Raw genomic sequence first — 20,972 nt, 5'->3', positions numbered from 1 at the left:
TATTTGATATATCTCAGATCAGCTAGATTGCATTTGCTTGCGCTCGACGGGACCTCTCGTTTGCTGTGGCATCATGCAGGCTCGCTGGAGTTCATCGTCGGAGCGTCAAAGGTGAAGGTGAGTGCATGCACTGCCAAAATACGCGCATGTGGAGCCAAAAGATTATGTTCTATTGTGAGCGCACCTTGTAGCTCGTCTCTTATTGTGCGTGCTTTTCGTTTATCTTCTATTGTACCCGTCTCTTCGACTTTTATTCTACTCGCTACCGAGTATAAAGCGGTCGAACGTTGGCGACTCACACTGCTAGATTAAAACTACAGACTCATTCGCCTCACGGTAATCATGCAGACTCGCTCGAGCAAAACGTTGCTATCGCTGTCTTCAATATCTTCTTCATTGTCCTTGTCGTCGCTACCTTCAATTCTCCTATCCGACCTTGAGGAAAGCAATATACAGCCTCGCCCCCGTCTCGTCAGAATCCGTCACACGCTGATCGTTTCGCTGCCGCTGCCAGAGTATCTCGGTGGACCGAAACGCACTCCTCCTCCCATGCCCGTTCTCCCTACATATGATCGCGCTTTCTGGGGTCGTTGATTCCGCGTTCGACCAGCTCTGCTGAGTTGCCGTACAGTTATTCAAGCTTTAGGACTGAAGCGGCTGGACAATGACAGTCACAATCCGCGGTTCGTCGTGCCCGCCGTCACTGCACTTGCAAAAGAGGCGGCCAGACTTGCTATCACGTTACCCCGGAGCCTGACTCTTCTCACCGATGCTGCGTGCGATGATTCCACATTGAAAATCGAGCTCGATGATGTGCTGTCCAGGTTGGGACCGCAGATCTGGGGCAGTGGTGCGAATAGAACATGGCTACTTAACGCTCGTGGGGCCAACGGTTATGAAAAGGATCTCGAGTTTGAAAATGAGGGAGATCGTGCTGTGTAAGTTGATTGCTGGCTTGGTGAAGTTTGTTAACCTTACGTAAAGAAGTGCTAACGATGATGGGTAGGATCGTGCATCATCTCCGCAACTGGATCTTCCTTAAGGCTTGGAATATCATTCGAAATAACACAAGACCGCAGGAACATGAGCCTGCTCGACAATCTTCCTCAGCTACATTTGCAGAGAGTGAACACTCAAGCCTCAATGAGATGCCAGCTGTGGCATCGCAGTCTGGACTCGAGCGAGGAATGGAGACGCACTTATCAAGCGATGGCGCCGTTGTAGCCCACGACTCCTTGCAGTCGGTCACACGGTCGCAAGTAAAACAAAAATAAAATACGTTCGAAATGAACGATACCATAGGTCTACCGTATGGACTCACGATTCACGGCGAGCAACCCACGGAGATTAACACCGCCAGCTCAGAAGCACTCCACTCGGCTGCAGCTTCTCAGGTGCCCTCAAGCGAAATCTTCGTCCAATATCTTGAACCTTCTCATCTGCCCTTGGACAAATATTGGACCATTGAAGAATGGACTTACATCAGCGAAGACCCATTCAGCATTAGCGAGACCATTTGGGAACATGTTGGTTACAATCAAGATGCAAACTTTCCGGAACTGGTTGCATTGCGCGATCACATTCGAGAGCTCGGTCTGCAAATTTATTCGCAGCTTCTAAAAGAAGATGTTCATAAGTGTGCAGCAGAATCCCACTACCTGGAAGAAGAAACTGACATCTTGCTCGACTTGTATGCACCACAATTGTGGGGAATGGACGCAGATCGGTCCTTTACTGGACCCAATGACTTTGAAGGTCCATACCAGAAGGTTCTAGTGTATGAAGACGCTGATGATAGGAAGATCCTTTGTCTTCATATCCACCAGTTAGTCTTCCTTGGGGCCTTGTCGACTATGAGAGACTTGGGCGATAGCCAGAGCCTGACATTATCTGGGCAAGAATGGCTGGATCAACAACAAGCCCTGCTTGCGGAGAAGTGCGTCTTACCCTGGAAGACCTACGAGCCTCTTTCCAACCAGGACGGACATGTACCGCCGCATGGGTTGAAGCGTAGCTATAGCAGCGCATCAGGGTCATCGGCTGAACCCTACGAGTCGGACAAGGAGAACGTAAACTCATCACCTCTAGTCATCCCAGCTTCTGCCGTCGAAAAAAGGCCCGCGAAGAGACAGAAGACGGACCACGATGTCCCCTCTCTAAAGGAGGAGCCAACCTCTCCAAAGCCCAAACCATTCGCCTACACCGGCAATTGCCCCCTCACAGCCTCCATGCTAGATTACATGCATAACTACGGCAGTCCCACCTTCGACGAACAGTCTGCCCTCTGCTCCATCGAATTCCGCCTCGCTAAACTGCCGTCCGCCAGCCACATGGCCCTCTATAACACCACATTCACCGTCGTCCTGTCCGAATGGATACACTTTCGCTACGCCATAACTGCCGTCGAGCGGGAAATCCTCGCCACTTGCAAAGATGGTGACAAATATCAAGGACCAAGTGCTACGGCGCAAATGATCCAGAAGTCTCTGCTGCTAATACAACTACGACAGGCACGTGATGCATACCAGGCGTCGACAGAGCTTAGGCTGAGCGCCGAACATTTACTTTGTGTGGGATTTCAGCAGTTTGAGGAGACGGCTGTGGAGGGAGAGAAGGTTAGTAAGGCGTTGAAGGATGGGTTTATAAGGCTGGGCGAGCAACTGTTGGCATTGGGAGAGAGCTTGGGGGATGGCAGTTCGATTTTCATGGGGGTGGTCGGAACGGGAGGAGTAGAAGTACCTGGGTGGAGGACAGGTTTTTGAGGTATAGAGGGAGTAGAGGGATGTGATTTGCCACACTGATCTAAGGGCTGATATTACGTTCAAAACATGTATGCGAGCCTGGGGCCTTGATTGAACGAACGGATAACAGCTTTCATATTCATGTTGGTGGCTCATCAGAACGAGAAGAACGGAGTTGAGCATCTCGGCTGCTTCTGATGTTCTTATTTACGGTGGTATACAGTACCTTCATATCTAGCAAATCATCAAGGCTAACAACGTACGCTGTAACGATACAAGAACGTGAAATAGAAGCTATCTCGTTGAATCATCCTCATATTCAAATATGGGACTCTTCACAGATTTGATACGAATGAGGAAGGAGCAAACGCATCGTAGATGGCTAGGGAGCAAATAACGGAAACTGACTATCTACCTTCACTTTTCTTTTCTGCTGCTTAGGACTTCATTAAGTAATTTTAGCCACCAGCTCCTTCATATACCGCCAATATCGCCAATATCGCCAGTATCAAGTTAACGAAACCTGTCCACGCTTAACAAGCCCGCCATGTCTAACGCTCCAAAATCCACTTCGTTTACAGGAACAGTCGCTCAAGCCTCCCACCAAAATCCACAAAAGCCCTTGGATCGTGTGCAACACCTAGCCAGGTACTGGGATGAGAACGAATGGCGCGAGTATTTCCAGTTTTACCTTCGCTCCCCCGCAGACACCATACATCCCATCGCCGAGTGTCTCGGGCTCAGATTAAAGCGCCTTCACCCCAATAGTAACCAATTTGTATTTGAAAGCCCCATCGCCAACGTGCTTGCCAAAGAAATCGAGCACATGGCCGGTCAAATCCAGGCACATACACAGAGATTGCGAGATCTGCTCCAGTGTGCAGCGAATCCACAGTTTTTGGAAGCGCAACTTGCTATCCTACTCCGTGTATATGCATCTCAGATCTGGGGTGTGTGTTCCAATCGGACTTTTCTTGTCAACGCTGGCGATGGTGAATTCTATCCACGGGATCTGCTCTTTGAGTCCACTGAGAGCCGGGATTTCATACGTGCGCTTTTACACCAGTGGATTTTCCGCAGGGCGTTTGCTCGGGTAAAGTTTCACGGTGGTGAGGATAATCGTAATGGTACGTCAAGGTTAGACAGGCCTGCGAGGCCCTGGTGAATACCCAGATATGGGCAACATTCGTTGTGCCAGAGATGTCATACAAGCTGACGGTATCATAGTCTCAGACCTTATACATGCCCCAAAGCAAAACGCACACATGCCCTTAGCCCATGCCCATCCAGCAGATATCGGATTCGCGCCTCCCGCACTTCCTACTCCTGTTCCCCAACCACAGCCAGGCCCCACGAACCCACGCAACACTCAACCAAGTATACTACCAGCCAACAAAACCACATCCATTGAAGAAGTCACAGCAGCCCTGATACACTCCTTCCGCTCCCACGCCCTCCGATACGGAAAACCCGGCTTCAACGAGACAGCCTCTCTCAACCGCATCAGCGCCAACACCGCGAGCTTCGTCTTCAGCTATTCCGCACACGACAGTACTGGACCCGCTCCAAGCATCCCGGAGTTCTCACGTATTGTACGCGCATGGCTGGCCTACCAACATAGCATCATCTCTGTGTCAAATGAAGTTGGAGCACTCACATTAGGGGCCATGTCTGCGACTATGAGAGCAGTGAGCAAGTTCCAATTAAAGGAGCAGTTGAATCATGCTCGCAAGGACTTTATAAACTCGGGAACTGCCGCACCTGGTGATGAGGCGGGTGTGGAACGGGCGCTGTGCCGGGGGATCGAGGTGTTGTGTGTGGATCCAAAGGTTTCTTTGCATTTGTGGATTGCTAATAATTTGAGGGTACAGAAGATGAGGAAGAGGGTGTTTGATTTGCTGGATGTGCTTAATAGTGGGGAGTAGGAGGGGTTTTCTATGTGATGAGGAAGGGGTATGTTAGTGGATGGTTGCAAAGAGCGAGGGTGTGGATGAGTTGGGAGTTTGGTTACTTTGTTTGCTATGCATGGAATGTTGCTGCAGGAGGTAATGTGTGTTTTTGATCTCTTCTATATTATATAGGAGGGTTTTAATACTGCTACTCTCCTGAGACACTTGTAATAAAGGCTACTCAGGCCACTCCAGCTCTACCTCTAATGCTCATCTCACAAACCGACTGCAATCCTCGCCTTCCAAACGCATATTCAACGTCCCCACAAGCGACAATTAGTATGAAGACGGTCAACGCCATCATCTTTTACACCAACATCATACTCCACGATCTCAAAAGCGCAGCGACCACAAAGCAATATTTCTATCATCTCACTTCTTGATCCAAGTCACAAGGGACCATTTCCTGTATGAAAGCATTTATCTTGTAAAACCAGTGGAGAAGGTCCTTGCAGTGACCTATTCAACGTGAAGTTGATAGCCTTATACACAATTCCTCCACACATGTTTCGCCCATCACTTGTACCCATGACATCACCGACTATCGTGTGGGGTTTTAGTAGCAGATGGCGATAATTTGAAGTCAAAGACGAGCGTCTGATGGTCTGAAATTCCCGAATTTTTGATTTGCCCTTGGCGTAGTTGCATGCATAAACGGTGTCGCAGCCGTGCTAGCTGTCTTGGTATAGCCAGTATTGGATATTTCAAAGGCAGCACATACCAATAAGTCTCGCCCGGAATAGCTGAATGTAGTAGCCCGAGCGTTACGAGGCTGAGACATGCCGTCAAAGAAACATACAAGAATCATGTATCTCTTTTCAAGCTCGATTCCAGATCCATCTTGTTCAGTACCCTCACAGGGATACGAAAAGCCATTCCCATGTTCACGGCATCGTCTTGATTCCTCGAGAGCTTGTGATACTATCAAATACCATCAATACATTGTCTTTTGCAGTGCGGCTCTGCACCGAGGGAATTTCAGACGCGGGAATCATGAAAATCGTATGGCTACAGTTTCAATTTAGCACGCCGAAATAGTGTGGTTGTTAAAGAAGGTTCAAGTTTGACCGCGAGGGTGGCTTATATATAGCTTGACTTGCAGACTGCGCTGAATCTATTATTCGCGCGTTCTGCTCCTGTGTAGATCTACACATGCTTCTCCAGTGTGGCTGTTTTGAGCAGTCTGTCTGGAAACATGTGATCTCTCGCCTGGTTATTTTCGCAGCACAGCACAGCAAACCATCCATGTCCTTCCAATCCAACTTCCAACGCCAAGCCACACAGCATGAAATAATGCTCAGAGCTAAGTAAAACACACACACAGCTTCTCAAATCAGCCGCGCTCTGAGCCTTGAGGAGACATGATCCAAAGGCTCAAAGTGATTTAGACTAGATACCTAAGAAACAAGATATGAGAATCAACCAACAATCACATGTCTGGTACTCCTTTCTTCAAACGCATAACTATACGCCAACGAGTACCCCACACGAAAACGTGTACGGGACGTACGTATGGTATCACCGTTTTGCATTTCGCATTTCTAATCACAGACACACATCCCACCTACTGCTACGCTGCCATCATTGCGTACTAGCCTTCGCTCTCCCTCAGCCCGCCCCACACCGCCCACTGCACCCCATCTCGATCTCTAGTTTTGCCTTGACTTTAAAAACCTATCCCTTCTCAACAGCTAGCCGCAGGCAGACGCCACATCATTCTATCTTTCTAACGTTTTCACGGAGCGACAGCCGTACCATCGCTCCTGGTTTCTAGCTTTTGGAAGGCTGGCCGGGGAGGGAATGTGTACGTGGTAAGAGTGGAGGGGGAGAGAATTCTTTTATAGATTTTCGTTGGGTTGTTGGGATGTGTGGCATGTGTGTGATGATCATATTTCTTGCATGGGTTGGGTTTGATACATCGTTATTGTTTTTGGTGTATTGGTCCCCCCCTCACCCCTCGCTGCATTCCACCTAGTCCACACCAACTCCCCCAGCGAATATCAAATCCGCAGAAACTTTTGTTACGAGTGCAGTGGTGTGATATGATGCGGTATTCAGACATCTTCTTCTGTCTGCCTGCCTCGCATCTTTGTATTCGATTGCGCATACGCATACGTATTACTACTTCCAACCAGTTCACCCAGTTCTCCTGCCACTTGCCTCGTACCGCACACCACATACACTGCCATGCGCCCATAAACCTCCACCTCCACCATCAGCAACAGCCTACTTCGCAGCCGTGACGACGCCCTCATACTCGCGACTGGCAATGTAATCCAACGTGCGCTGGAAATGCTTCATTGGGTTCTCGAGACTGGAGGCGTTTTCGTTGGATTGGAGGTTTGAGTGGATGAGTTCGATGAGCCCGTTTAGGTATTTGGTTGTTACCTAGGTAGTTGGGGTTTTCTGTTAGTATCTTGGTTTTTTTATGGCTTGGGAGTTGGATTGGGGGAGGGGAAAAGGGAAAAGGAGGGAAATAACGGACTTACAGCATCATTCTCCTGGTCAAAGTAATATACATAGCGATTCAATATCTCCACAAACAACTCAACCGACACCGCGGCATCCATGCACGCATCTGCAACACGAAGGGCACGTTGTAAGCACTCAAGCACGCGTTTGCCGTCGCGGTAAAGCTACATCGATCAGCCTCAACTCCTCACATAATACTGCAATACTACTTACCGTCTTTGGATCTTCCTCGCCCAGGGCCCGGATCTCCGTAGCCCACCAAAGATGACTCGCGAGATATACGGCACGGCACTGATCCGGTTTCTTAAGCAGTTTACTACCATGGAGTGCGCACTTTGTAATTAGCGTATCGTAATTCTCCTTTCCAAAATTCCTCGTCGTGTGCAGGCCGCTCGCGATAACGCAAACGGCTTGGAATTGCGCTCTCGAGTCGCTAATGGCTTCTTCGTATATGGTAAAGGCTTGGGCAAAATATTCGTAGGCGACTTCTTCGAACCCATTTTGGTCGGCGACTTGGCCGCAGGCGATGAAGAGGCGGAGAGCGAGATCTGCGGAGCCAGCGACACGGGTGTAGAGGGTGGAAAGGGTGCTGTGCATGAATTTGTAGAGGGCCGAGGATTGAGATTGCCAGTTGTCGTCAAAGTGCTCGCGCTTTTTGTATTGACGAGCGAGTTTGAGGGCGCCAGTGATGATGGCAGGAGAGGTGTACTTGACGCGTTCGTTGCCGTCGGCAAAGGCTTTGCGCGCGGTTTGCAGGAGCTTTGAGAAACGTCAGCACTGGTACGGTCGGATACGATTACACCTCTCACCTTGAACTGTGTATCGTTATCCTTGCCCCGTATTAGATGCACTATCCGCGCCAACCATCCTTGTTCTTCTATTGTCTCCTCTGTCTCCTGTGCTCGTCTTTGTATTGGCCCTCCGGGATATCCCTGTGCTTGCTGGATGCCCTCCCTTATGAGAACTTTGAGAATCTCCAAGACGCTTTCGAGGTTCTCCACCGAAGCGATGCAAGTTTGATTTCGCATCAAACTTCTTGCCACCTCGCCTGCTACTGCTCTTCGTGTGGGATATGGCTGGGAATGTAGGAGAGGAATGTAATTTGGCAATGCAAGCGCAGTGAATAGTGAAACGTAGGTCTTGATGGGCGAGAGGAGGAGGCTGAGGATTTGGCTTTGGGTGGCTTGCGAGTGTAAATCGGCGCTGTTCTGGTATTCTGCAACCTTTTGGTTCGCAAAGGTCAGGACTTGGTCGATGTAGTCGAGGCGTTCGGGATAAATGTTCCTGGGTATGTTAGCATGATCGTTGCCGCGCGCGAGTGGTGAATTTACAGAGCCAGGTTCGCCAGCGAAACAAGTAGCCCGATAGTATCTTGTATGGGTAACCGCTGCATCTTGACAAGCGTTTGGACTTGCTCATAGAATATCTCAAAAAGTTTCACGTTGTTTGGTATCCCGCGCCTCTTTTCCACGGCCATTTCCGCCTCAGTTTCCGGCGCAGTCTCTCCCTCGGCGGTCTCTGTCTCTGCAACTGATACAGCCGTGGTTGATGACGCTGCCGAGTCCTCCTCTGCGCCTGCTTCGGTCGAATCTCTATTTTGTCGCGCTGGCGCGGTTTCTGGCTCTTCGGCCTTCTTCTCCTTTGCTATTCGCATTTGCTCGAGAAGCTGTGCTATTGATTCTTCTTCCGTCTTCTTGCGCTGCTCTGGACTTTCCGACTCGGCTTCTCTCTGCGCATACGCGGATAGGCGGTCCATAAGGCCTACTACAATGGCTTTGACGTTCACGTGGGGGTTGAGACGGGCGACGGCGGAGAGGAATTGATCGAGGGTGTGGAGGTGGAACTCGTCGGGGAAGACCTGGGTGACAACTGCTGCGTGTTAGTCTCATCCAGCCGGCTCCATGAGTCTCGACCTACCCTCCAAGAGGTATTCCTGCGCCAGAACATCCCGACACTGCACAATCTGCTCTAATAGTGGGTTCAGAATCTTCTTGTAGTTCTCGAGGTCCACCAGCTGACTCAAGCGGACCAGATTGCTGCCGACCAAAAGCTGCAATTCTTGGCGCTCCTTTGTCCGTTGCTCACGCTCTCTCGAGTGTCCCTGGTGTTGTAACCGCACCCACAGCTTGTTCATCTCGACAAAGTTGGTCAATATGAAGCTGATGGAGTCCTGGAGATTGCCCTCTGGCCCCTCGCCATCGCCCGAGGGTAGATGGTCGCGTGCCTGGCCGGCGAGGTAGTAGCGCAAGAAGAGGCCGCGGACGGGGTGCTGGACTCCGCGACTCATCTCCATCATGTCCTTCATAATCTCCTTGACCGGCGCATCCTCAATGGCCATGTAGACGGTGCCGACGGTGACCATGAGATAGAGGCGGGGAATGATGTTGCCGGCATATTGGACCAGCTCGTACAGGTCGGCCAGGTGGTTAACCGGGTGGTTTTCGCGCAGATAGACGGCGAGGTGGCGCAGAGCATCGAAGACGGCCATGTAGAGCTCGTAGTACTGCTTGGGGCCGAGGCTGCTGGTGCGGAGTTCGGAGACGAGGGTGGAACTATGCAAATCACCCCGCATCAGCATATAGTCCTAAGACGGAGAGAGCATAGAGATTGAAGAGCATAGAGAGAGTTTTGCGGGGCATGGGCCAGACGAAGTGTAGGTGTGGCATCACGTGTATGTGTATGTGTATGTGTATGTGTATGTGTATGTCTTGTCTAGGTAGACTTCGGGCGTACCTGCACTTGAGCGCATCCATCAATTTGCCCGGCGTCTCGAGACAGCGGCGCATGAGCATGGTTTGCTGGCGCACCACGGCGAGGGCATCTTCAAGCAGCCGGGCCTGGTCTTCGACGGGGGGCGGTGAGGCCATTCTGTATGTTGGGTTGTCAAAGAGACAGACACTGGTGCTCGAGGGATCTGAAGGAAGGAGAGTAGAGCTTCCCGCAGTTGGATGGGATGTTCCTCCCCACGCACCGCCACAACCCGCTGCCAAGACGAACGGGGCAGGGATACGAGCTTTACCGCAAGGTACCAGTGTGTCTACTAGTTGTCTCGGCTAGTTTGAGGATCACGTTACTTGTCTTGTGCCATCAAAATAGCCAGGATGTAGCAGTGGCAGATCACATGATACTCACACTACCCGAGCGCATGAGTTAGACAGAAGTTGATGGAAAGCTGCGTCATCACCTCTTCACCACCACCATCACCACCACCATCATCATCATCATCATCATCGTCGTCGTCGTCAATCACATCGCTTTCATATATGTTAGACTTTGTTCACATCCTCTAATCATTCATTCATGTATCCGTCCAGTCCATATCTACATAAATGCGCATCTCCCCCATTCGCGCTCCATACCAAACTCAAATGATATCAACCAACGCCATTCCCAATGCCATCCCGTCGCTTTGCTATGCACCGCTCATTACATCCAACAATCACATAACAAGGCGCTTGCCAAAAATAACTCCATCCCACCCGCTGAAACCCGCAGTCTGACCAAAATCATCCAAACTCCCCATATCCACAAAGGAATTACCCCCATCAGGTTTCTCTCTCGTCAACAAAAGATTCGAGTTCAAGCCTTCGTGGTCGCATTATATCCCAGTCCGGGCGTCTCCAACACGGGCAGCATCGTCGGACTCGGAACCAGCGCCACAGGCGTTGCCAACGCAGCATACGACTCAAAGGTCTTGATCTTGTACCTGGTGTGCCACATGCCGTCGTCGTAATAAGGTCCTTCGTCCGCAGGAACCGTGACAGTGATATAAACCAGGTTTGGCGTCGGATCACTGGATGAGGATGAAGAAGCGCTCGTACACGATGGCGTGGCCGTAGTCGATATCGAAGTGGATGAAGATGGCGAACTCGAGGCAGCACAGCCTGTATTTTGCGAACTCGCGCTGCTGGTGGGAGAAGGAATTGCAGGCTGGGCAGCCGGTACAGTGACTTCAACTGTGGGTCCTGGATTCACAATGGCCACTGTCTTGGTCGCTTCAATAGTCGTTGCTGGGGCGGGCGAAGGGGAATTCCCTCCTCCCACATTGACAACGTTGTAGCTTTTATTGCGAGGCGCTGCGAGGCGCTTGTCGAGCGGGGCTGCGAGCGCACATGTCGACATCAGCGTCGCCAGCGCAACCATCTGCCTGTCGAACCGCATGATTCTCCTCTGAGTCGCGTTGTCTTATGTAGTGTTGGTGTCGTATCCGGTCGTGTTGACTTCCTCTCGAGACTCTCGTAACAAATAGTCGTGATTGGCTGGACGTGATGGTCGCTAGTGATGTACCGGTAGTCGGTAGTCCACAACCAAGTCCAACACAAGAGCGTAAGAAACGATCAACGCAGACACAAGTGCAGATCAAGCAGACAGCAGCAAAGAACTGCAGAAAGCACGAGGCACCTCCCATCCCGTATAAGACCGGCCATGGCACCGAAAAAGCTCGCCTATCTGCCTCTTTCATCATTGATCGATGGCTGGAGGTGGGCAAAATCTTGGAGGTTGGGGGATGGTGGCTGGGGACGGGTGTCTGTGCGTGGATGGCGCATGCGACTGTCTTACTATTGCCATACCATCACTATATACCGGTTCCATGCCCATGCCATGCACGTCTAGAATCTTTTCCAACAACTTCCTTGTTTTTTACAAGTTGTCATCCTTTGTCTTATCGTGCCCTGGTACCACCAGACGGCTGGGTATATTGGGCATCTGGTGAGAATGGCAGGGTGGTGTGGTGTAGTGTCTTGGGTGCGCCTTGGTCTTGGACTTCTTGGGCGCTTGCTTGGGTGCAGTGACTACCGTACTGGAACTTCAACGGTGTAAAGTAACCTTACCGACTGGAACTGCGAGTCTCGATTTCATTCCATGCGTCACCGGCCGTGTTTGCGCTGCGTCATCCTTGATCTGGCGGTTGGGGGCTGGCAGCTACCGTGTGAATGAAGGGCTGGCTATGCGTGGTCCTGGTTGTGTGCCTAGGCATAGGTACCGGTATATCATCCACCCATGGAAAAGTTGCTCTGCGGACTGGTAGCGCGGCGGGTGCACGTCTGACTTGACAACGGTACCAGTAACGTCAACTAACAGGCGACAAGTCTAGGAATGCCCACCATTCCTTGCAACATATATGGATGGGGGTGGGAATCTAGTAAGCTAGCACCCACTTTTTCCCTTCTTGCAAACTGCACACACGCGGCAGATTGTCCAGCCATGTTTACCAAGTTCTTGTGAAGTAGATCAGAAATCCCTGGTCTCGGTCCATATTCAACACGCGCAAATACACACTACTCAACAGAGCCCGCCAGCCTAGAAACCACAACAAAAACCACCTCGCCACCCAAACAACACCCCACCATAATCTGCATACCGGCCCACATCTCCACAGGCCCCAGCCCTCCAAGCCAAGCGCTCATGTGCCCCGCCTGAGATACTGCTCGAAAGCGCCTTCGTGCATGAACGCCCCGTCCACATGTACAACGCTACCGGGTATGGGTGCGGAAATGTAAAAGGGTGGGTTCTTGGCCGCAGTACATGGGCCTGATTTCCTCTTGTCCGAGCGCCTTGTCTTCTGGGGATGGGCTTGCTTGTTTGGCGGATTCGCGGTGATGCTGGTGGTGCTGTTGCTGTTTTGATGGCTCCTTCTTGGGGACTTGTGAGGACTGCGGCGCATGCAGCTCCAGGTGACATGTGGAATTGTCGTTGGGGTTTTGGATCCGTTGTCAATTCCAGGTACATCGTCATCGCCCTCCTGCTCTTTGAAGGGGCCGTGCTGCATACCACGCCCATAGCCTGGTGGCCCGGGTGCTGGACGCGTAGGGTGGAAGCGCTGGCGAGGCAAGGTGGGTGGACTGGTGGGCAATTTTCCTGGTGTTCGGGGTTGGCCAGTCCTCCTGGATTTTCTCGGAGGAAGGGGTCTGGAGAGGAGGGGAGGGGGAATGGGGGAGATGGGGGAGATTAGCAGCGAGGTCGAGGTCGTGGATGGCTGGGTAGTGATTGTAATGGAAGGGGAGGGAGCGGTTCTGAGGTTCCTTGGTGGGGGGATGGGAGATGCAAGGTTGGACTGGGAGGGACATGTGTCTGGGAGGAGGACTTGGTGGTATGAGTGGTTGAGAGGATGGGGTGGTGGTGAAGTATCCACGCTGGACAGTGGTGGTCGTGATGCTGGAGACGTGATCATTCGAGCATACGCCTCAGTCGAGTTCAACCTCGAGCTTCGATTGAGCGGCCGTGAACCATCGTAACCATCCACAACCAAAGAGCCAAGGCTTTGTTGGTCTACACCATGCATGCCGTATTTCTCAGGATGATCCAAGGATGTAAGTGCAGGAGATGAGGCACGTCTCGCCCTGAACTTTGCCCTGCGCTGCAGAAAGCGTTTGAACCGGGCGATGCAAGTCTGCGCCATAGAGTTTTGGAAGAGCAGTTTGAAAGCTTAAATGATGGTTGAACTGCTTTTCTTGTCGGTATTCTGGATCTTAAGGTAGTTGGATTTGGAAACGACAAAGACGACAAAGCAACACTCACCTACGCTGCAATCAGTGTAGCCAGCAGCTGTGCTCACGAGTATCGTGAAACCCTCGGAATAGCAATTACATTCGATTTTATGTGGTGTGCTAAAAGCTAGACAGAGACTCCATGCCTGTCTGCCTTAAGGCTCATTGCATCCATGGGCATGCATGCCAATCTCAAGTCCAGTGCTCAAAAACAATCAAATGACAAAGAAGACTAGGCTACGAATCAGCGCAGAGTACGTCATGCCACTGCAATACAAACCACCACTGTACCTATATAGTCCCAAGCATCTACATTCGAGCGCGGGGATCGCCTTTGTCCACGGCTGTTGCGGTGACGCGAACGTGCTGAGGAAGATGCATGCAGACACAGTAACTTACTGCAAAGATCTGCAGTAAAGGCACCTAACCATGCAAAAGAGAATAAGCCAGAGCCAGAAAGTAAAAGTATGATGTCGTAACGGGGAAGACATGTTTGAACTAAGCATAAGGAGTGACTCTTGAAAATTATGACTCTGATCGCGCGGATGGGTATACAAGTACAATATCAATCCATTAAGCACGAAGTGCCATCCCTACTCCTTTTCGTTACTGCTGTTCCAAATTACAGTAACAAGCCAGACCCCTAGACCGGAACACCAATGTATCCGATCTTAGGTTTCAGACGAGCACCATCGGTGCTCTCACCTCCCCACTGGTTGCGCCATTCCTGCTCCTCGCGTTTGAGATGTTCAAATGCTTCTATTTCTTCGGACTTCATGTTTTGCTTGACCTCATCGTCGATTTCTGGCAGGCCATTCGTTCCGACGTCGATGAAGTCGCCGTCTGGACCCGGTATGCCTAAGCTTGTGAAGGGAGGTTGTTGGAATATCGAGTCTATTACGAGAAATTTTTGGCGAACTAGCGGAGGCACGTCGCTCTCATCCGGCGCTACCTCCTCCCATCGTGCGTGGGTCGGTTGTGTGACTTTGGAGTAGTGCATCAGATTGGTATGCGGATCATAGACTCCCTCCAAATTTGCCCTACGTTGCCTTGATAGACTGGAGTTGAAACGACTGTGATGGTGTTAGTTGGTAAGGATGCACCGTTTTCATAGCACTGATACATACCTCGCGGCGGAACCGTGTTCGAATTGCCAGTTGGCCGACGTAATGTTGACCTTTCGCTTGCCGGGTACAGGCTTCCCATTTGCCATAGGTACGCTCGGAACACCTGTGTGGTAAACGCTGCTTGCGCCATGCCAAGCGACATATTGGTTTTTATTGTATGGCTCTCCAGGGGGTGGCAATCTGTCGTTTGGATCCGCCAGTTCGCCCTCTACATCTCCACGCTCTCTCGCTGCAGTGACGTAGTAGTCATCGATGATTCTCTTGCCACCGATCACAATGCGAGCACCAAACTCACGGAAGACAGAGCGTGCAGTAACAACACCAATGGCGCGACCCTTGTATGAATGTGGGATAATCTCCCGGTCAATCAAATCTCGCTTCTCAGAGTCGTCGATGATGATCTTGTAGAGCTTCATGTGCTTGGTAAAGAAGAGATAACTGTCTCTGAACCCACAACAACGTGCAGGTTCTGTTGACAGCATGTATTGCCGGTCGCCCCGGCCCTTGATTGTGAATATGCGCACACGGTAGTCGCGCCCGCCCAAGAGGTTGCCCATTTTGTCGACCTTTTGCTCGCCCTCTTCATCTTCGGGTAGATCGACTTCGTCATTGACAACGTCCATCATATTGCCCTCCTTGTCGATTGGCACACGCGTGACATGAGATGGGCCACCCTTTGGTGGACGGCCTCGGCCGACGCCTGAGGGTCTACCACGTTTACGTCTGATGGGTGTGCCACCTTCCGAGTTCTCACCCTCGATGACATTCCAGTCCGGCGGTCGGTTCTTGGGGGGGCGACCGAGGCGCTTCTTGCGAGGGAACTGTTGTATAACTACGGGAGATGGGGAGCGCTCAGAGGGTGCAGCTTCCTCGTCACTGCCTTGGACTGCTGATGCAGCATCTTCCTCTTCCTCCTCTTTCGGTGTGTCTGCATGTGACTCTGCGACATCTTGCATCTCCTCATCGCTATCTTGTTGTGGTGTTGCGCTGCGAACAGGCGTGCTGATACGACGAGCAGCAGCGCGCGAAGGGCGGCCCCGCGCCATTACGGTGCAGTCGTGGGTGGGGATGCGATGCACACGCTAGGCATCAGGGAGTGGTTAGAAGTGCGGGGTAGGTGAATGAGGGTTGAGGGGGGGAGGCAATGCAGTGAATGATAATGGTGGTCGCAGCAACTTTGATGCGGTTGCGCTGCCATGCCCCGTCGCGACTTTCGGACGTGTCGCGAGCTAGTAAGCAAGGGTGCATCGCGCTTGAGGAGCTCAGACCATTGCTTGTCACGTGTATAAATATCATGTGACCAAAAGCGCTTGTCAATACCTCCTTACAAGAGAACTTCGTGTATATCATCTCACATGCAAATCTTTCAAAACCAGCCCAGCCTTCAACTACCGGATCCATGGTTTGATCGTACTCACTCCGGTGCACTTTTGCCCATGCTGCCAAGAATGAGCGGTGTTCCTTACTCTCTCGACCGTAAGCAGCAAATGCTTTTACACGAGCATGACCGCAAAGGCCATGCTGAACAGATCAGTCACATGCTCTTGGTCATCCATGTACATTGGATGTCACGATCACAGCACAGATGAGACCATGTCTCGAGACCCAAGTACTGTTACTAATTGCCTTCCCCATTCTTTTTCATACCAACTCCCATATCTCGGTAACTTGGCAGTCGCAAACATGTCTCCCCGCGCAAGATTTCCAAGCATCTGTGCAGTGTGTACTTGCACGCACTTTTTCTGACTTAAAGTTAACTTTTTAAGAAAGCAACGTCACCCTGCTACGTTGGACATGCGCAGGCCCGATACAATCACCATGAGCCGCAGATCTGGCCAATGAAGCAGCATCGCCAAGTGCTCACCTCTTGACTTTGAGTCTGGAAACCTTGAATATAATTGGACTGTCCCTCGCACCCCGCTCTAATCTCACGATGCTTAGTGATTCAAGACCGTGCCTCATTGGCGCCTTGATTTTCAGAGGCGTAATGGATGCAAAGCTGACGGGGCCCATCATGGCGCAGTCAATTGGGGCCATGATGCCTTTTCCGGTCCGTCCGCAGGCGCTGATGGACCGGAGGATATAGAGGATGTCGGCATCCTCGCCTCAGATAACGTTGTACTTTGGTCTCAAAAGAAGTTAATCATCATAATCATCAAATTCATATTGACAACCGTTTTTCAGCACCAACACTATCTTTTCATCAGTTCGACAACCAGCCATCATGGCAGCATCCCACTGGGTCTTCCCACCTCCAACGACCAGAGCAACCTTCTTCGAAACCTCTATTCTGAACACAAACTTGGCCATCTTCCTCAACGCGTCAACCTCGGAATGGCCATCCACCGGCTTTGGGCGCACAGCAACCTTCGACTACGACGCCATAAGACTAGAATGGCCTTCTTCCAGTAATCCATCAACACGGAACTGGCACTGCCTACCATGCCGTCAGCTCTCCTCATCAAATTCTGAGTCTGCAAACTGGGAAGCCTGCAGATATCCCAGCGCAGACACTCTCCCAGAACTCCTTACCATCTCTGTCCCGATGGGAGAACAGAGAGACAACTACTTTACTTGGAATATCAACTCTGACTCTTCACTCCCACGCGAAACCCGCACGGATGCCTTGATGTGTACCTTTGGTACTCCCAGTGACAACGGACCTTACTATATCACCCAGCCCTTCCGCTTCATCCACGCAGACCGCCAGCAATCCACGGGGGAGAATTCCTACATTTTCAACACCACCGTTCCAGAAGGTGCTGAATCTGACAGAGAACGCAATGATTATCCCTATCATAGACGGTGGAGGTGGTCGACTGACGCTGTAGCTGGCGCCATTTTCGCCGCAATCCTTGGGCTCATTTTGGTGCTGGCTGGGCTCCTGTACTGTCTCAGTCGCAAGAAGAAGCAGAGGAAGGCTCAGGAAGCCATGCTTGCAGATTCAAACTCATCAAACTCGGCGCGTGATGCAGGTGCGGCTGAAAGCGGTATAGCCGGCGTGAGTTCCAAGGAGAAGAATGAGCAGAGGGCAGAAGGGGAGCCGGAGGAGGAAGGACTACCAAGGTATGAAGGACCACCTGGCTATGCCGAGGCTACGAGTTCTTCTGCCTCTGCAACGTCCGTTGAGGCCACGACTTCTACTGGGCCTTCAAAGTAGTACCAACCGCCACTGGAACTAAAAATTGACAAACAGCGCGAGGAAACAGCGAGCACAAGTTGTTTATTTTTGCAAATCCCAACTCATAGTGTTTTCGTGCGTATGCACTTCACTCGTTTAGATACCCCCAGCAAGCAAGCAAGCCAGCGACATGTCCAAGAAATCAATTCCATATCTTCCATGCGCGCCATAGGTACACGTTGACATGGTTGCGCACACTCCAGCTAGTCACCTCAAAACCACGAGCTCCCAAGCCTAACATAACCCCGGACAAGGTCACCGAGGAGCTCACTCACATTCCCCACCATCACCGCAATACTATTCGACACACAAGATACCCAACAAGGTGCCCAAAATCGTTTTCCCCCGCGTAAACTTCATTAGTCAAGGAGTGGACTTTACCCAGCACGATACCCGGCGCGCAAGATGTATAGCTAATAGGACGCTGGTGTACCGCATCACGTATCTTGCATGCCTATCCGTGTTGAGGCTGTGATGAGTGATGTAACGTTCAGCATAGTGATACTGGTGTTTGAACAAAGTTCTTCACCCTTAGTTGCCCGGATCAGTCGTGGAAATAGGAATAGGCTCAGCACTTTGAGATATTGTGTGCATTATGCGATCCCTCTGAGGAGGGTTTAGGGCGCAAAAACTATGTGTGAATTTAGAAACGGGGTATGTAAATGGTGGGCGCGCGGGGGGGGGGGGGGGGATGGGCGATTGGGCTTTTTGGTATGGTGGGCGACTGGGGGTTGGTTTGTGAGTACTCAGGGGGACCGTGGTCATGAGGAGTATGGCAGGGTTTGGGGGAGTTTTTGTTAGGGTGATGTTATGAGAGATGTGACACGTGTGTTGCTCGTGTTTCGATCTGGTTGTGCAGACAGCTTTCCAATCTAGCGAAGCAAGGGAGTCGCTAACAGGGGTGGTAATGCTGTCTTTGTGAGTGGGTGCTGAAGCAGAGGAATCGTGGTTGTTGTGCTGAGCTGAAGTGTGTGAGTGGTGTCGTTGATGTCGAGACGGCAGGCGCTAGAGGATGATTAGAGATTTACGTGAGGACAACTGTAGGATAGTTTATACTTTTGGTTGAAGATTAGATGTTATTAATGTCATGGCGTCGTGATGATTTTCACTATTCGTATCGTGCTTCACAATGCACCACAGCTTGCACAATGATATGCCTTCCAACACAATGTATGATATCCAACAGCTGAAAGTATTTAGGCTTTTCAGACCTTGTCTAAGATATCAGTTTCTGCATTCTTAGTAGCATTGACAACTCGCCAGGGCCGCAACCTTTCGCAAGGAGCGTCGAATAATTACCATAGACAACTCAAAAACAGATCTGCTTCCAAAAAAAAAGTCTGCCATACCCGAGTTTCTTCATTAAAATTATAAAAAAAAGTCATCTTTAACATGTCCACATTGCACGAGCGCGACCTTCACACCGGCTCATTCGTGTCTGCAAACCCAGAAGTCGTTGTGCTGCCGCTTACCATACGGAAAACCACTCACCCTACCCAAACTTCATCTAATACACAGACGCACCAGGATACTACAAACAATCGAAACAGCAATTTCACTTCTATCAATCGTGTGCATAGGAAGCCAGTGGCTGGAAAGGTTACCAATAGTCCACCTAGAGTGGTACGACCGACATCTTGTTCCGCTCAGGACGGGCGCTGGGCGGGTGATACTATTACAGCTGTGCTGCATGCGCCTGTCACACTTCAGGGACGTGGGTGCAGGAGCTCAGTGGCGGGATTTGAGCTGGACATGTCGAAGTGTGGAAGTATAATGCATTCGTCAAGTAAGACTGCCTCCCCTGGTACCATCGAGCAACCGCCAAAAACACACCCATCATGTCTTCGCCCCGGAGTCCACATACTCCGCCGCAGCTGCTGTGAAGACCAACCTGAATACCTCGTCCCACCCCACGACCGCCTCTTCACAGCCTCCTCCAATGAGCCTCCCCCTCTCCATATATTTGCTCTTGTTCGTGCACCTGTCACCATGCCTCCGCCACAACATGTACGTGAATTTGGTATGAAGCATGATATTGAAGACTGGTTATCTGGGATTCCACGCTATGATTATTTTGTGGATGGACGGCCGTTGGTGGAATCGATTTGGACGTGGAGGGAGGTGATGCATTGGCGTTGAATATGCTTGTTTGAGATTTTGATTGCATTGCTGTGGAACAGGGGTTGACGTAATATAGCGTATAATAGAAGTAAAACTATGTTTTATACTTAACTTAAACCCCTACTATGAAAGTAAACTACCACTTTAGATATATATAGGGGTATTAGTTTGAGTTATTTACACCCATATAGTAAACCCCTGGAACACCATTCTACTATACACAATTTTGTACCGCAGTGTAGGCTAAATCTATCCTAGTTTCCGTATTACAGCCGACGTTCATGCCCCCTCTTGTAGATGACTCTCAATGACAACAACTATCCTTTGAGACAAATGTAGGAACTACAGCAATGCAACACGTCAGGCCACATGAAAAGGCCCTTTTATTATTTTGTACGTCACGCCAAATCCACTTATATATTGGTTGCAATAGCCCGTACCATCCTTTGAGCATCATTTCAAGTCTTCTACTGTATTGGCCAGCCCCTTCTGTTTCAACAACCATGAAGCTTACATTCCTTTGTTGCCTTCTTTCCATCGCGACCACTGGCTATGTATGTTCTTTATCTCAATTTTAGATGCATACATTCTAATATCTATACAGGGAGGAGTAGCCATGCAGGCGGGAGATTTTCCCGAAGGGAAATGGAAAGCGAGGTGCACATGCGAGGGCAGCGCGCTTCGCAATGAAGTAGCAGCTGTATGTTGTGGGAGCAATGGGGGAACAGGAAGCAAAAACCCCGGAGAGTGCTTGCTCGGCTTAGTACCTGGCTTTACACTCTCTGAAACAGAAATAATCTGGAAGAAGTGCTGTGTGGACAAGCCTAAGTTTCCGAAAGCGGAAATGTCTGGTGGATACTGCGCCTGGGGTTGGCCCCCCTAGGTACTAAGGT

General features: G+C 50.7%; 11 protein-coding genes across 11 annotated transcripts; 6 read left to right on the top strand and 5 right to left on the bottom strand.

The window, feature by feature from the left end:
- Positions 1-1,286: 1,286 nt before the first annotated feature.
- Positions 1,287-2,762, top strand: IAQ61_002843 (uncharacterized protein; the record flags this gene model as incomplete). Its single annotated transcript, XM_003843365.2, has 1 exon — positions 1,287-2,762. The coding sequence occupies one exon, from the start codon at positions 1,287-1,289 to the stop codon at positions 2,760-2,762; it is 1,476 nt and encodes a 491-aa protein (XP_003843413.2).
- A 526-nt stretch (positions 2,763-3,288) lies between these two features.
- IAQ61_002842 (uncharacterized protein) lies at positions 3,289-4,666 on the top strand (the record flags this gene model as incomplete). Its single annotated transcript, XM_003843366.1, has 2 exons — positions 3,289-3,868; positions 3,969-4,666. 2 exons carry the CDS (start codon positions 3,289-3,291, stop codon positions 4,664-4,666), a joined length of 1,278 nt encoding a protein of 425 aa, XP_003843414.1.
- Positions 4,667-5,224: 558 nt separating this feature from the next.
- On the bottom strand, positions 5,225-5,609 carry IAQ61_002841 (uncharacterized protein; the record flags this gene model as incomplete). Its single annotated transcript, XM_003843367.2, has 2 exons — positions 5,225-5,365; positions 5,412-5,609. Coding segments are annotated over 2 exons (339 nt in total), but the record flags the coding sequence as incomplete, so codon positions are not given.
- Positions 5,610-6,342: 733 nt separating this feature from the next.
- On the bottom strand, positions 6,343-10,094 carry IAQ61_002840 (uncharacterized protein). Its single transcript, XM_003843369.2, has 7 exons — positions 9,896-10,094; positions 9,080-9,714; positions 8,494-9,031; positions 7,972-8,446; positions 7,376-7,921; positions 7,180-7,326; positions 6,343-7,078 (listed from the first exon to the last, which is right to left on the bottom strand). The coding sequence occupies exons 1-7, from the start codon at positions 10,027-10,029 to the stop codon at positions 6,917-6,919; spliced, it is 2,637 nt and encodes an 878-aa protein (XP_003843417.1). The 5' UTR covers positions 10,030-10,094; the 3' UTR covers positions 6,343-6,916.
- A 647-nt stretch (positions 10,095-10,741) lies between these two features.
- Positions 10,742-11,323, bottom strand: IAQ61_002839 (uncharacterized protein; the record flags this gene model as incomplete). Its single annotated transcript, XM_003843370.1, has 1 exon — positions 10,742-11,323. The coding sequence occupies one exon, from the start codon at positions 11,321-11,323 to the stop codon at positions 10,742-10,744; it is 582 nt and encodes a 193-aa protein (XP_003843418.1).
- Positions 11,324-11,430: 107 nt separating this feature from the next.
- Positions 11,431-11,955, top strand: IAQ61_002838 (uncharacterized protein; the record flags this gene model as incomplete). The annotated part of the gene is made up of 1 exon (XM_066095713.1): positions 11,431-11,955. The coding sequence occupies one exon, from the start codon at positions 11,431-11,433 to the stop codon at positions 11,953-11,955; it is 525 nt and encodes a 174-aa protein (XP_065954549.1).
- Positions 11,956-12,566: 611 nt separating this feature from the next.
- On the bottom strand, positions 12,567-13,562 carry IAQ61_002837 (uncharacterized protein; the record flags this gene model as incomplete). The annotated part of the gene is made up of 1 exon (XM_003843371.2): positions 12,567-13,562. The coding sequence occupies one exon, from the start codon at positions 13,560-13,562 to the stop codon at positions 12,567-12,569; it is 996 nt and encodes a 331-aa protein (XP_003843419.2).
- Positions 13,563-14,293: 731 nt separating this feature from the next.
- Positions 14,294-15,823, bottom strand: IAQ61_002836 (uncharacterized protein; the record flags this gene model as incomplete). Its single annotated transcript, XM_003843372.2, has 2 exons — positions 14,294-14,723; positions 14,778-15,823. 2 exons carry the CDS (start codon positions 15,821-15,823, stop codon positions 14,294-14,296), a joined length of 1,476 nt encoding a protein of 491 aa, XP_003843420.1.
- A 309-nt stretch (positions 15,824-16,132) lies between these two features.
- On the top strand, positions 16,133-16,366 carry IAQ61_002835 (uncharacterized protein; the record flags this gene model as incomplete). Its single annotated transcript, XM_066095712.1, has 1 exon — positions 16,133-16,366. The coding sequence occupies one exon, from the start codon at positions 16,133-16,135 to the stop codon at positions 16,364-16,366; it is 234 nt and encodes a 77-aa protein (XP_065954548.1).
- A 635-nt stretch (positions 16,367-17,001) lies between these two features.
- IAQ61_002834 (uncharacterized protein) lies at positions 17,002-17,937 on the top strand (the record flags this gene model as incomplete). The annotated part of the gene is made up of 1 exon (XM_003843373.2): positions 17,002-17,937. One exon carries the CDS (start codon positions 17,002-17,004, stop codon positions 17,935-17,937), a length of 936 nt encoding a protein of 311 aa, XP_003843421.1.
- A 2,575-nt stretch (positions 17,938-20,512) lies between these two features.
- IAQ61_002833 (uncharacterized protein) lies at positions 20,513-20,769 on the top strand (the record flags this gene model as incomplete). Its single annotated transcript, XM_003843375.2, has 2 exons — positions 20,513-20,633; positions 20,684-20,769. Coding segments are annotated over 2 exons (207 nt in total), but the record flags the coding sequence as incomplete, so codon positions are not given.
- Positions 20,770-20,972: the final 203 nt, after the last annotated feature.

The sequence above is a fragment of the Plenodomus lingam genome (genome assembly GCF_022343315.1).
Source record: "Plenodomus lingam strain CAN1 chromosome Unknown contig_14, whole genome shotgun sequence".
In the NCBI taxonomy this organism is placed as follows: Eukaryota; Fungi; Ascomycota; class Dothideomycetes; order Pleosporales; family Leptosphaeriaceae; genus Plenodomus; species Plenodomus lingam.
Note: the sequence above shows the minus strand (reverse complement) of the source record. Positions and strands in the feature narration are given on the sequence as shown.

Coding starts and splice junctions, on each gene's coding strand:
- IAQ61_002840 (XM_003843369.2), bottom strand. CDS start 10,029: ATGGCCTCACCGCCCCCCGTCGAAGACCAGGCCCGGCTGCTTGAAGAT. Junction 9,715..9,895: donor ATGGATGCGCTCAAGTGCAG/GTACGCCCGAAG, acceptor TGATTTGCATAG/TTCCACCCTCGTCTCCGAAC. Junction 8,447..8,493: donor TCGCTGGCGAACCTGGCTCT/GTAAATTCACCA, acceptor TAACATACCCAG/GAACATTTATCCCGAACGCC.